Below are 14,632 nucleotides of genomic sequence, written 5' to 3' on the forward strand. Positions count from 1 at the left end.
TTCTGTGGATTTTCAGTACTTGTGGCTCGGGTTAGGTGAGGGGGGTTGACTGCAGAAAGAGCATGTTTCTTCAGGGGTGAAGGGAGGAACTAACGGAGTGCTCCCTGATAAGGGCTCTGTTTATGTAGTCGTGGTGCCTGTTTGACACAAGGTTACTTGCTTTCTGCCTGTCTTCAGTTTTGCAGACAAGAGAAAAAATTACAACTAACTGCTACAAGTTTAAAATAAAAGATGGCTCTTTTATTACATTGCGGAGTCGCTGGTTCAGTTTCATGAACCCTTGGACCAAAGAAGTAGAATACATTGTCTCAACAAATACAGTCGTTTCGTAAGTAATTTTTACTTAGCAGATGCATGTAAATGCTGATTGCTTTGCCCTGTTTTCAGATGAGATTTGACCTAAATATGTGTAAATCTTCTCTATGACAATAGGTGTCTTTGCCAGATAACACCCAGAACTGGGTACCTGGGGAGAGGGGAATTAGTTTAATAATTGCAGTCGTTAATATCTGTTTATGAAAGCCTGCAGAAAAATCATTATTTTCTCTCTTTGGGAAAAACCTGTGGTGCCAGTCTTTAAGCACTTTGCTTTAGTAGGGACTTCCTTTTTTTTTTTTTTTTTTTTTTCTTGAGTGTTCTGTAGAGGTGCAGAGACATTGCAGCAGAGTAACTGCTGTAGAGGAATTCTCTTGTGAGGGAGGCTGTTTAGGTTCTGCATTGCACACTGAGTTGGAACATGGTGGTTTGTTTCTGTTGTTTATCTAGCCTGGGTGTCAGTCACAGTGCTGCTTTTGCTGAGGTGATGGTGACTCACAAACTGCTTAAACCCTGAAGCATTCCATTCTGACACACTGGCAGAGTGGCTGTTTTGCAGGGTTTTCTATCACTGATTCTTCTGATTCTTGAAATCCACAGCACCAACGTACTTGATAGTGGAGATTCAGCCTTTCCACAGCTTGCAGCTTCTCCACACAGCATGGACAGTGTGCTTCAGGCTGGAGAAGGTAACTACTGTACTGTGAGGAGACTGTTGGCAGTTATGTCTTCTTCCATCTAATCCTGCATGCACAAATTTGCCCCACTTCTGCATTGAGAATTTTGTAATATCCAAAAACAACCAAAAAAGAGTCAGTTTTAGGGCAGGAAAGTGCTAATGCAGTTCTTGCCCTCTTGAACTTAAATACCACCTTTGGATATAAACTGGTCAAGAGAAGTGAATAAGTCAGTCAAAAGAAACAAGTATAAACAGGGTTGGGGGAGTGACACAGAAGGAGCGTTTGCCTTCGTGGATGGTGCTGTTTGTACGTCGTCCAAGAGTGACTTCAGGTTCTGTGGTCAGGGCAGGTGACTCCGCAGAGGGTGAAGGGATCATAAATACAGTTTGGCCATTTGGCTTATTGCCCATTGTTACCTGGCCTTGGTTTGACTTTTTGTAAGACTGTGACGACTGACCTCTGGTAATGATGATGGGCTCGCTGTGAATGCTGCAGATCACGGGACCATCTTTTATAACGGGGGGTGTGCAGCATAACGCAGAGCAGAGCTTGATTGAATCCTGGTGTCACTGGAGCAGGGTGGAAGTGAGGTAGAATAGAAGGACGCGGGGACAGGCCATGGATTAAAGAGGAGGAAAGAAAGATGGTGATAATACTGGGATTATTTCCAGAGAGTTGGGGACGGCTGGTTTTAGAGACCCTGTTTACTAGATAGTGCTTTTATCAGCTGTGCCATTACAGGTGCAGAGCAGGGATATTGCACATGTCTGAACCACTCCGTAAGTTGTACACAATACATTCGGCAGAACAGTGCAAGACTTCAGCAAAGCTGGGCTTTTCAGCTATCTCTGTTGGGAAAAATGAGGTTCAGTACGGAGGAAGAAGAGTGGCAAAGCGTGGGATGGCTGACCGTGGTAGGAAGAGCAGCTTCCACGTAGGCATGAGGGTTGGTAATTTTGAAGGTATAGCAGTGGCAGTAACATGGTGTCTGGGCCGTCTGAGAATGGGAAAAAATATAGAGCAGTTTGTTCTATAACAAGATAAGCTTATTGTTGCCACAAGACAGCCTTTGGAAAGAAACCAGGTGTATAATATCCTCATACTGACAGTTCTTGTCTCCAGAAAAGAAAGTTAATTGAGCGTAGTTTAATGTCAGGTAGTTCTGGCTCTGATAAGGATGTGATGACCTGTTAGGTGAATCTTCTCACCTCCTGATGGGCCTGAGCCACAGATACTGTTAAATATGAATTTCTAGAAGGCGGCAATTATCTGTTATGGATAAGCAATGTTAAGGGCCTTCTTGCCCTTTCAGTGTGATCTTTTCTTTGCTGTGCCTTGGAGTATATCGGGCTCCTTCCCCACTACCTCACAAGTGTTGTGCAAGTGTGAAATCACATTAAAGTAACAGTGAGCTTCTAACTGGTCAGACCTGACTTTTCCCTCCATTTTTAGATACTTGCAGTTACCCACAGGGGGTTTATGTTCATCATGTGGCTTGGGCTTATCCCATCTTGAATGGAATAGGTGCTGGCACATTCTTCACACAAAGAAAAGAACAGACGTGTTTGGAGATGAGCCTATTCAGGCACAGAATAAAGCAGGTTTAACAACTCCGGAGGAGAGGTACTACCAGCTGCTGGTAAGAGTCAGGTTGTGTGGTGTCCCTGCTGGCGCCGAGGGATGGCTGAGACACAGCATAGCTCGGTGTAAGTCAGAGCTCTCCATTCCTTTGAAGGTCCTCACCAGTTGGTGGAATTGTAAATAAATACAGTTGGAGAAGGTCCTGCGGCTTGCCAAAGCATGCCTATATACAAACGCTTTTTGGAAAAGGTTTGCAAGCTTTTGTCTGACCTTAAGGTATTTACTCATTTCAGGTGGCCCAAAAAGGACCCATCCTACTGTGCCTGGAATTCCAGGTGGAACAAGAGCTGGGGCAGGTAAAATAGGGAGGATGATCGCTGAAGAAATCATGGAGATTCACAGGTGAGAGAAAATGGCATGAAGTTAGAGGAAAACCAGTATTGTTCTTTAAGAGGAAATGAAGGAAGTCTTTCTTCATGCTGAATATGGAATAATACAGTTGTTTTTTAGAAGTAGACAGCTACAGCTACCTATTCACAATACCTGAGGCAGAGTCCATTGTGAAAGAACAAAAAAGTTACAGCCTCCCAGCTCTCTACTGTAGAAGACTAATGGAACTTTTTGTAATGGTGATAATTATCTGTTAACTAGAAACAGTAGTTGAAAAGAACAGCTAAAGAGAAACAAATTTGTTTTCAGACTATTATTTTTCCAGTGACTTAAGGGTTATAAGTGGCACAACCTCCAAATGCCAAAGCTGTTGACTACATGCCAAAAAAGCAATGTTTGTTTACGTGTGATCCACTTCACTTGGATGCTTTTAGAGTTGTTAGATACGTAAGATCAGCTTGTGCAGTTCTCCCACAGCTCTTTGAACAAGGACACAATGATTGAGCTAGCTCTGCTTTCCCAGGGGCCGTCTGTCTAAAAGTCAAGATGTACATCTCTGGTTTAAACAAGAAGCCTTGTAGCACCCTTCAGGAAGGGGCTGTGGTAATATGTAGCTGCTGCTCAGAACAGCCATCTCGTCTCTCCCCTGTGTGAGCAGCTACTTTCAGTGAGTATCACTTCACTTCTGCTGGCTAACAGTCACTGTTCTTCATCAGTTTCCTCTTAGGAATTATTCCCTTTCCCATAGAAGTGGTCTTAGCCAGCAGAAGTTTAGTGGCAGTCATTTAACAATACTGAGCTGCAATTCAGGAAAACGTTCAGTCTGTTTCTGTTTTGTTTCTGCTGCAGGCCAGAGACTGCTTACAGCAAGGGAATGGCAGACCTACCAACTAAGGCTTCTTTCCCGTCTATAGGAATAGGAAGAAAGAGAGAAAATAAAAAAGCATCACACCGAGGCTGAACCAATGCTCTGAAACTTGACCATCCCTTTTAGTAGCTGTAAAACACTTAATTAGGCTCAGTGAGGGTAGTAGTACAGCTTACCTCCCCGTGTTTTCATTTCATTTCGAGACCCTGGGTTAGTTCCAGTCCTTTTTCAGCAGCTGTTACTATTTTCCAAAGCTGCCTTCTGTTCAGCTTTCCCAGGGGAACTCTGCCAAGGATAAGATTCCCATTTCCACTGCTCTTCTCTAACTACCCCTCCTCCCTTTAGTCTAGAGATTTGTTGGTTCTAGGGTTAATACATTATTCATTAATAATGATATTTGATCAAGCTATGGAAAATTACAGTGGAAAATGCTGCTTCAGACAGTTTAAAAAAAGTATTAACTCTATCAAATGTCCAGTGTACTGCTGTAGCAGTGGCTCTCTTAAGGAGTCTAGGTTACTGTGACTGAGGTAGCTCCAGTTCTTAGCTGGTCTAAATTGAAGTAAAATACAAAAAATGAGGTTTACCTCAGTACCCAGGACCTTTTCCTTCTGGCTGTCTCTGAAGGCTGTACAGCAACAAATAAAGGGAGGAGGTAAAGCTTGCAGGTGGAGCTAGCTGGACAATTTACACACAAGTGTTTATCCAGCTGCAAATAAAAACAGTGCTCCTGCTGATTTGAGTAACACTGAAAGAGTGAGGGAATGACAAAAACTACGTTCATGCTTATAACACCTTATGTCACCTGGTACTAAAGTCAGCAGTTGAAACTCTATCTGGCACCTGAATGCTGAAGTTGCTGGTAAATGAATTTCCTGTTTTACCCATACTTTAGGATAAGAGGATCATCACCTTCTAGCTGTGGTTCAAGTCCACTGAACATTACCAGCACACCGCCACCAGACACATCCTCCCCAGGAGGCAAGAAGGTAAGAACAAGCTTTACAAACAGTCTTGTAGCAGCAGTGGCAAGCAACGTGAGATCACGCTTATAAAATTACCCATGATAGGAACTCCTCCTGGCTGCTTGGCTAAAAGTCTGACAGCAAGTCAAAGTATTCTGGTGGCTGAAACGCTTTTATAGTAGTCTCTAAAGTGCAGAGACCGGTACCTCTTATAAAAAAAGGAAAAAAAGTGAAAATCTGAAGAGGCAGGTGGATTTCAAAAGCTACCAGTGTTTAACAGAGCTGGAAGGAACAGCTCTCCTCCTATCCAGAAACTCTTTACCACCACATACTGGTGAACACTGGAAGTGCTGTTGCTTGAGTGCGGACTGTGCTTGAATGAATTGCCACAGTTCTACTGTACAGCTGTAGCACAAAATGACAATGAGATGCTCTACTGTACCCTGACAGTTTATTTTAAAATCAGTAGCATGTACCATGTGTTGTTCTAAGATTGCTTGAGTAGCACTCACCTACCGTTGCCAGCACTGAACCACCCGAACACTCGTACTGGCTGCATTTAAGTCACTAGTAAATGGCTGCTTATGGTAGTTACATTCAAGGCAAGAGCAGCACTTACCCAAATCCTTACTCTGTGTATTCAAACACTGCCTCAGACTTACTTTTTTTCCTCAGAAATGATGATGACTATATCTAAGAATTGCTCATACTGGAGCATAGAGCTGACAGTCTATTCCTAGCTGTCTTTGTTCTTGAAATAAAACTTGAAGTTGGAACAAAGTGAGTTACAACTCTAGGAGTAGTTACTCTTTCTCCTTCTGCCCTATGGTAATTCAACACCTACATATAGTAGGGGCTACTGTAATGGAATGAAGGAAGATACGGAGAGTGGGGTGTTGCTAGAGGGCACCCTCTCAGTGTTTCTCCCGAGTTAGAAACAACCCAAGTTCCAGCTGCTGCTGCCCTCAGAAGGGGGCTCACAAGTACTTACCTTCCAGTGTACACACAGCTGAGCAGGTCAAAACTCCGGTTCAAGTTGTTCAGCTATTCTCTTGCTATTTAAGAATCCCCAAGAAGGTTCCTCTGTTTCTGGTGTGCACAGTGCTGCTGTGCTGCTGGTACTGAAACAGGGTTAGGCTTATGCTGCAGGAGCAATGCTGAGCTCAGGGGTCTGTCTCTGCCTGGGAGGATTATACGCTGAAAATTAAGGTTCATAGTGGACAGTACTTTAGATCTACTGCATTTGTCAGTTCAAAAGCATTCTGTAGTTAGCTGTAATTACTATCACTGGCAGCTGGAATACTTACAAAATAACCCACAGAAATCCTCTGAGGACTTCTTCTAGTACCTTTTTGGAAGTTAATTTCAGAAGTTTAGCATGTAGTACTGATCTCTTCCTTTCTGGTGGTGATACACTATCCACCTGACAGCTACTTGATGGGCATAATACAGAGGGAGTAGCTCCTAACTTACAACTAGTGTGATTAGCTAGCCTTTGTGTGTGTGTTTTCTTTTCCCAGAAGCCCATCTTCCCTATTTTAAAAATCCCACCATAGGACTATTTAAGACTTAATGCAATATGCTGGTTTATGGCTTCTGCTTTTTCTTTCAAGGTCCTGAATGGTGGCACTCCAGACATTTCTTCAGCTGGGTTACTGTCTGGGCAAATCCAAGACAACGCTGGTTACCCCTATTCTGACAACTCCTCTATTCTTGGTAAGTGAAGTCACATGCTAACATGCTTCAATAAACATGTGCAGACAACTGTAACAAGATGGTTGTTTTTTAGCAGTAACTTGCTTTCACCACCTGCAGGCTCTAGCTGAGGCACAAAGCCCATAACCTACCACCCTGTTTGCCTAAAGAGTATCCTGGCAGTCTATTTTGCTTTATATATTTTAATTTTTTTTTTGGATGAAACCTGGAAGCTTTGCTTCTCTGGCTGAATCAGTGTGAATTAGCTCAACTCCTCACCTGCCTCTTGTGAATGCTTTTAAACTGAAGACAAGATGTTGATCTAGACTTATTTTTGTGAAGTATGGCATGTAAGGTTGCCCTTATTAGGCATACTGGTCACTTCTGAGGAGTGACCTAACCTTTGCTCTCTGACACCCAGTACTGGTGGTATCCCTGAAACCAGCAACCTGGCTATCAAAACAGATTAATACTCCTAAAGTAGTTCAGCAAATAAACAAAATAAACCTGAACTTCTGCTACCTTCCTGCGTGTATGCTTACAGGGGAGAACTCTCATATAGGCATTGACATGATTGACAACGACCAAGGATCCAGCAGCCCTAGCAATGACGAAGCAGCAATGGCAGTGATCATGAGCCTTCTTGAAGCAGATGCAGGTCTTGGTGGCCCTGTAGACTTCAGTGATTTGCCATGGCCCTTGTAAATGATGCACCTGGCTTCAACATCCAAATATCAAAGTGCATTTACTGGTGGAGTTCTACAGTCTGTGAAACTTGTTGGACTGAGCAGCTTTTATGTACAAATTTCATAAAAGCTGTATCAGAATGCAACTCATCCTACCATGTGTAACTTCAGACAAAGTGGAATAACCTGCTACAGTGTTCTGTGTTGATTTGGTTAGCTGTGTATAGCTTGCAATACTTGTATATTTTGGATTCTGTTGTTTGAAATTTTTTTTAAATCACTGTGCAACTCACTGGCATCAGTGGTAGCTTTTATATGCAAATGACCATTTCAGATGTATGGTGTGTTTTTACACTGCAAAACAGTCCCCATGTGGATATTTCTTATACTAATTGTACCATAAAGCTGTTTATTCTTTCTTGTAAGAATCCTTTACTATAAATATTGTTAAAGTGTAATGTATTAGACAGTTAAATATTTTTAAAATAAATGTTTCCCTTGTTCTAAGATGGAGCATTTACTTTGATAAATAAATTTGATAAAACCCTGCCGAAGGTGCATGCTAGAAGCAGTTGGTATTTATCATTTCTTTAGCCTTGGGGGGAAAAGGAAGGAAAAACAATGCCTTAAAGACAAGATTTTGTCACTACTGTAAATTTCTAGAGAAGCTATTACTTACTCCCAGATTCAGGTTTATACTAAGAAAAACACAACTAATAGTCTCTGACATTACCAGATTTCTTTAGGAAACATTAAGTGAAAAACAAGCATTAACCATCCTTCCCTGAGAAGGAAAAGCAACTACTTTCAAGATTCATCTGTATAATCTCATTCACAGATAATGCAAACCCATTAAAATAATGGAAACTTTATTTGCATGAAAAACTTGTTTACAATCATTAATAAATGAAGAATGAACCATTTGCATTTTCCTATTTCATGACACTTATGAAAAAATGTATTAAATAAATATTTGTGAACAGATTAAGGTAAGGCAGAATTTAAGATAAAGCCCCTATCCCTTGTTCACAATCTTGAACATGGCTCACGCTGCAAACAAGTGAAAAAATTCACTAAAGAACTTTGAGTTTAACAAGATGTTACATGGGTAATTGAATCATGTCCTCAATCCAAAAACCCAAGAGTAAGTAGTTTTGTGCTCAACCATATACAATAACTTTAAAAGGGTCAATCTATAAATAGTTTTACTCTGCACAGTTAATACTTTTGATAGAAGCACTTTGTTAGTATTGTGCAATACGTTTATAAAAAATGGCTTCAAATTCCATTTATCAACCATGTAAAGTGCTACTATCAATCCCAATTCTGCATTCTAACCCTGTGTAACAATACTGATGTACACCTGCCACCAGCATCCCATTGGTTTTGATGGGCTTAAGAGTGAGGACAGTCCAGCATACAAATCACCAATGTCACAAACCTACCGGTAAACACATACATGTATGTAACTGTAACCCCGGGATGGTTGATCTGTACTCTTCCAAAAACAATCAGGTACTCCCTTTGGTCTTCCAAAGGTCCGTACTGCAATATCCTAAACACTGTTACACAATGGAAAACACTGGAATTGCAGTGCAGTATGAGCTGAGTACAGAGTCACTTTAAAGTAGCATGCTTTTGTTTTAGTAAGAGTCTAGATCAGAGCGGTGGGTTCTGTCCCTCAGTCTCCAGCTCACTGTTAGTAGGTGGAGGGTGAATAGGCAGAATATCCAGCTCATCTACTTGGGGGGTAGGATGCATTACCACAAGCTGGTCCTGGGGTATATCTGCTGCTGCTGCTGCTAAATTGGTAATAGATTTGCTTTTCACACACTGAAAGTCGACATGCCGACTCTTCCCTTCCTCCTTCTCCCACGACATCCGGATAAACGGCCGTTGGACGTAGTTGTAAATCACCTCTGGCCTTCCACCCGGCCGCTTTTTCACTTTCTCTTTGTACGTAGGGTAACCTAAGAAACAGAGCACAGCAGACGTTAACATTTCCCGCACTGTTTAGTTGAGGGTTTTCTTTTACAAAAAGGCAGCATGTGGAAGCGTAGTGACGAGCAGCAGTTGTCACCATCAACATCCTGAAGGGAAACAGATGCCATCGTGGTGTTCTTTGCCATCTCTGTGCACAGAGAACGCAGTCAGCAGTTCAACTGCCAACCCAATTGTAAGGAAAGAGGCTACAGTGCTGTCAATAATGAGTGCAGTGCCACCAGGTAACTCTTCCAAACTTCACAGGCAAAGCTAGTGGCTCCTTTCTCGAGCCAAAAGCAGCCGGCTGTTCTAAAGCACTCTGACAGGACAGGAGAGCTCAGCAGCCGAGCACAGGGTCGCTCTGATCTGTGTTTAAGCTCCCAAGCTCCCCGCTCCCCCTAAATGATGAAGATAAATCCTTTTAGACCAATTATCAGTTCTGGTTCTGCTGCGTACAAGTCACCTCTTCCCCCTGCCTAAGCAGTAATTTTCATTACTGGAAAGTTACATGTTACTGCAGGGCACTAGCACTGAAGTTTAGTCAAACAGTTGTTCTTTGTCTAAAACAAGAAATGCCAGCAGAAATAATCTGGTATTAGCCAGCATTACACACAAAACCAGTTCTGGTTCAGCTGAATGCCAGTCTGAAGGCTTCACACCTCGCTCAGCTTAATTTATTCACTTATTTTAGAGATCACAAGCAGTTAGAAGCATTTGCTTTTGGTTGGCAAATTACAAGCCTAACTATAATAAGTTGGTGAGTGAATGACAAATCCTGCAAATTATTAAGGGTGGACTTTTGAATATTTGGATCAACAATCAGAAGGAAAATGAAATGCAAAGAAACCCACTTGTTACATTCACACTAAAAATCAAAGACTACTTAATGTAGTTGTCTCCAAAGCCAGAGCTGAGATTTTATAGATCTGCCTCCTAATTTATAAAATGTTTAGTTCAGATTAATATTTCTTTGCACTTCAATGATCCATTTGAGTTTTGTATTTCCTGAAAGAAAATACGTGCCTGCCACTTCACAGAGAACTTTTCATTTCAAGCCCTGAAAATGACACCAGATCAAGAACAGAATACACAAAAAGCATCATTCCTTCAAATACAGAACATTTTATGTATAAACTAAAGGGCAAATGGTATGAGATGCAGTCGTAGGTCAGTAAAAGCCACCTAAGTTACTCTGCAAACACCCTAGGTCCTAGATACATCTTGCAGACCAGCCCTGAGCCTATAATGGGATTTTCTACCTGGACCAGTTGTTTACTGGGTACCACTCCCCCTCCGGCCATTGTATGAAAGACAATGCCAACCCTTACTTTTTCAACTGCAGAAACAATCATAAAGCAGGGTTTTTTCCCCAAAAAGTCAGTGTGCAAGCAATGCTTCTCTTACCTTCAATGCCCAGCCGGATCTTCTTGAGCCCCCTTTCCTTCAGAACGGATTTGGCCACATCTCGATTTTCAATGTATTTGAAGAATCTATACAACTTTGTGCTATAAATAACTAAAAATAGATTTTAATGAGGAAACACTGTATTCAAAGATTAAACTTCTAGTCTTAACACAAAAAGATTTATCTTTTGCACTGTTTTGCTTTACTTTCGTGTATCTATTTCAGAATATAATGAAAGACTCAAGAGCTCACGATAAAAATGGCTAAAGGCATTGTGAAATGGGTTGGTTGTACACATCTGTTTCCCTATCAATTTAGTCTGTTTTGCACACTTAGGGTTTGGGGGGTTCTTTTTGTAGATTTAGGAATGCAATAGGACAATTCACAGAGCAAACCACGTTATATACTCCCAATGCCACCTCCACAAAGAAGACAGCTTGGTTTTTTTTCCCTTTTTGATGGAATTCCTGCAGACATTAGAAAAATCTTTCCATTCTGCTTGCCATTATAGGAGAGATCTGCAAATCGGTTTCAAGAAAACCCACTTGTGAAGCAGAACAAGAGGGATGCCTTTGAAATTTAGATTGTAGCACCTTAAAAGGGACTGGGTCCAATCCCATACAGCTGCAGAGATCCAAATCTACTGTTCATGAAAAGTAAAAATGTAAAAGGCAAGTGTGTGCCTAACTAATTACTTAGGGTAGGGGGTATTTTTAATTGACATCTTTGAGACATAAAGGTCTTAGAGACCTGAGCCAATTGTGTTACTACATTAGAACAGTCACATTTGATCTATCCTTGCATCAAGCCTCCCTTCTTTACAAAGAGCTGCAGGTTTACATCCTCCAAAAATGTAAGGGTTTTTTTCTGTTGGCATTGTTGGTTTTTTGTGGGTTTTTTTTTAAATTAAAAAAAAAAAATCAAAACTGAAATACCTTGAAGAGACTTATAAGATTTTATACTACTGGAGTACAAAGTTTCTCAAGCTCCTACATGCCCCCACAAACCCCTGAATTTCTAGTTTTCACATGAAGGAAATGTTTGCAGCTACAAGGACAGCACTGATGCTGTCCTTGCAGAGGGCACTCTGCTCACCAAACTGTTACACTTCCAAAGTACTAACAGACACTCCCCTACACTCCACCTCACCCCCAAAAAAACCCAAACCCTCTAGTTGTTCTCCCACAGTAAACATGGCTCCTACCTGTTTTTCCTCATCAAGCTCTTTCTGAAAAAGTCTTTCCTTCTGCCTCACTGACTGACAATACCTTACTACAAAAAATTGCTTCTTTCTAAGTTAGATTTGAACATATGCAACAGTATTTTGCTTCACAGAAGCATATAAGCAGAACTACCAAAGCTAAGGGCTTTTTTGGTGAGGCATTAGGGATGTTGTAAAGACTTTACTAACAGCACTTTAGTACAAAAAGGTTAAATTGTCACGTTTACTGCTACCTCTACCAAAGCGTGGCTTGGTGGAAACGGAATAAACTTACTTTGTGAATACTCCTCTCCCATTTGTGGAGGATACTCTTCATCCCAGTCAACGACATCATCATCTGTCAGCACAACAATGTGGCACTCCCTCTCGCCACTCTGGGCACTGGCAACCATCAGCGGGAGAATCATTTCTTCTAGATAAAACTCAAATTGTTTGCGAGCACCATCATTTGACAATTCATGCATGAGAGCACCTGGAACGAAATTTTAAGCATAGGCATATTTGAAAGCTTAGTAAAAAAATGAAGGCAGGAATAAGAAACAGCAGCAGTTATTTTGTAGTATTTACTGCAGAAAGCTTTGAAGACACTTAGTCTATTAGTTTGTGTAAGATTAGAACTTTGTCAAGATGTTTACCAGAAGCCACACCAGAAGTTCAAACTACTAGGACTGTCCTGCAGATATGAACATCATGCTGGGCAGACAGAGGAGTGACTTTGAGGAGACCTCCTTCATGTTTTACCACTGCTAAACATTTGGTTATTGTGTGTAAGGCTCCTCTGGGGCTTCCTACAAGAAATACTGTTTAAGCCAGTTGCTGGAAGAGCAGAGCATGCAACCCGCTTTCCATAAGCAGGAGCTTAACAACAAAGGCTCTCAAAACCCTCACGGCATGAGCTGCGAAATCCTTCTGCTACAGACAAAGTGTACCAGGAGCGTGAGGTGGTGGCACTGCTGGTGAAGGCACAGGTGCCCCACACAGGTCGCACGGCTGGAATGCCACCACTTGGCCCTGCACCAGGAGATCGCAGGAAACAAAGGCACAGGCCAGGTCATTTAAACTTTGGCCAAAACTGACTGGAAGGAACAAGCTGAAGAGACACTACACACTGGTGTGAGAGATGACTGTGATGCACCCTACACCATCAAAGCTGTGCTACTTGTGCTAGCAGCACAGCTTAATTCTCTTAAGCAAGGGGTTGAATAAATTACCCTCCCTGTCCTCTGCAAAAAAGATACCACTTAATGTTACTGTACCTGTACTGAAAATGCATCAATAGAGTTTAAGCATTCCACAGAGCTGGCCACAGCAGCAAAGTATGTACTATCAGATACTGAAATATCAGAAACATTCTTTTTCAGAAGGTGTACATCCATTGTCTTTGGGGCTTTATTACATAAGAGATAAAAAAGGATGGATTTTGCTCACGTAGTGTCAAACACGTTCCTTACCTCAATAAAGGATACAATTTGGAATTGCCCCCCATATATTTGCTCAAGTTAGTCTGTATAATTCAAAGTATTTTAATAAATTCTGTACTTACTGAGATCTCTGCATTTAATAGTACTATACTCAAAAGAGATACAGAGATAGTCACATGCTTCTCTCAATTCAGGAATAGATATCCCGTCAGGACAGCGTATCACTCCAGTCTTGTAGTAATCCTACAGTAATGCAACAAACAAAAAAGACAATGCACTTCAGTCACTGACAGAAACATTTCATCGTTTCATTTATGATGCTTTCTCCACAAGCAAGTATAAGAGAGCAACACAGGTTAAACTTGGTGAATTTGATTGTCCTCAAATCTATCAGCTTTCTGAGCTGCTTTCAGAGCAGTGAGCTCTGCTTAAAATTGTTATTTAAGTGACAACTATTAATACTGATCATTTTGGTGCATGTATACTGTCTTTTATTTATACTTCACTCAGCTTTTGCTATTCTGATTCTGCTGACAGAGGTGTATGGCAGCTCTGCTCGCTGTGTAGATGGGAAATACGTAAGGGGTCATTTTCCTCTCAGAGTGGAGTTTGCTTTGCTCCCCTTACCTGCGGTAAGTTAACTTCCAGTAGTCTGTTTCATTTAATTTCAGCACAAGAAGGGCTGAATATATCTGAACTAGATGCACAGAAGATGAACTTCTCCCAGGCAGTAGGCTTTTTTGGTTCATTTCATGTGTGTTTTCTCTCTCCCTGATTGTCACATGCACATCTACAAAACCTAGGGGTGTTTTCATACCAAGCGTTTTTCCCCTCTAGAGAACAGTCTTTATTCCATCCACAAAGTCCAGATAGATATCTAAGTACCACTAAATCAAGAAGTTATGCCTCTTAATACCCATAGTGCTTGTCCTAATAGTACTTGCCCTTGAAAACTCACCAGAATAGCACGAAACACAGTGGAACCAATTCCTTCAGCAACTTCATACTCTCCTTTTTCATTAGGACGTGTAAAGTTATGTTCTCGGCCTGATCCAAACATCCTGCTCAAGAATAAAAGTAACTGGTTAAAATTCTTTTTTTTTTTTTTTTTTTTTTGTAAATCTGAAAAATGTCAAAAATTGTACTGAAATGGCAGTGAAAAAAGTCTGTTCTATCTTCTATGTATATACACTGTTTAGTAGACTACTAGAAAATAGGAAGCAGGGTAGTGTACCTCAGGGAAGTCTACTTTTACTCTTCATTTTAACTTGATAGTATCTTTTGATCAAAACAAAGGGCCTTTTCCTGCTAAAGGTGGGGTGGGGAACCTGAAACTAGTTGTCTTTGGCATCTGTGGGGTTATGTAGCAGAACAGGTTCTATTGTGAAATTCTCATTATTTAATGACATTTGAGTTTAAGAA

The 14,632-nt window shown here is 41.2% G+C and overlaps 2 protein-coding genes across 12 annotated transcripts in view; one reads left to right on the forward strand and one right to left on the reverse strand.

Moving 5' to 3' along the window:
• Window positions 1-7,932, forward strand: part of BMAL1 (basic helix-loop-helix ARNT like 1) — a 51,262-nt gene extending 43,330 nt beyond the window's left edge. For all 4 annotated transcript variants that reach the window (XM_074918486.1, XM_074918488.1, XM_074918487.1 and 1 more), the window contains 6 exons: window positions 178-328; window positions 916-1,004; window positions 2,870-2,978; window positions 4,730-4,823; window positions 6,413-6,515; window positions 7,039-7,932. In XM_074918486.1, coding sequence (XP_074774587.1) covers window positions 178-328; window positions 916-1,004; window positions 2,870-2,978; window positions 4,730-4,823; window positions 6,413-6,515; window positions 7,039-7,199 — 707 coding nt within the window. In that variant the 3' untranslated portion in view covers window positions 7,200-7,932. The remainder of the gene's footprint in view (window positions 1-177; window positions 329-915; window positions 1,005-2,869; window positions 2,979-4,729; window positions 4,824-6,412; window positions 6,516-7,038) is intronic.
• A 100-nt stretch (window positions 7,933-8,032) lies between these two features.
• Window positions 8,033-14,632, reverse strand: part of BTBD10 (BTB domain containing 10) — a 29,194-nt gene continuing 22,594 nt past the window's right edge. For all 8 annotated transcript variants that reach the window (XM_074918496.1, XM_074918493.1, XM_074918497.1 and 5 more), the window contains 5 exons: window positions 14,169-14,271; window positions 13,333-13,453; window positions 12,064-12,261; window positions 10,568-10,678; window positions 8,033-9,150 (listed from right to left, as the gene is read on the reverse strand). In XM_074918496.1, the coding sequence (XP_074774597.1) occupies window positions 8,840-9,150; window positions 10,568-10,678; window positions 12,064-12,261; window positions 13,333-13,453; window positions 14,169-14,271 (844 nt within the window). In that variant the 3' untranslated portion in view covers window positions 8,033-8,839. The remainder of the gene's footprint in view (window positions 9,151-10,567; window positions 10,679-12,063; window positions 12,262-13,332; window positions 13,454-14,168; window positions 14,272-14,632) is intronic.

This window comes from Athene noctua, chromosome 14, assembly GCF_965140245.1.
Source record: "Athene noctua chromosome 14, bAthNoc1.hap1.1, whole genome shotgun sequence".
Taxonomy (NCBI): domain Eukaryota; kingdom Metazoa; phylum Chordata; class Aves; order Strigiformes; family Strigidae; genus Athene; species Athene noctua.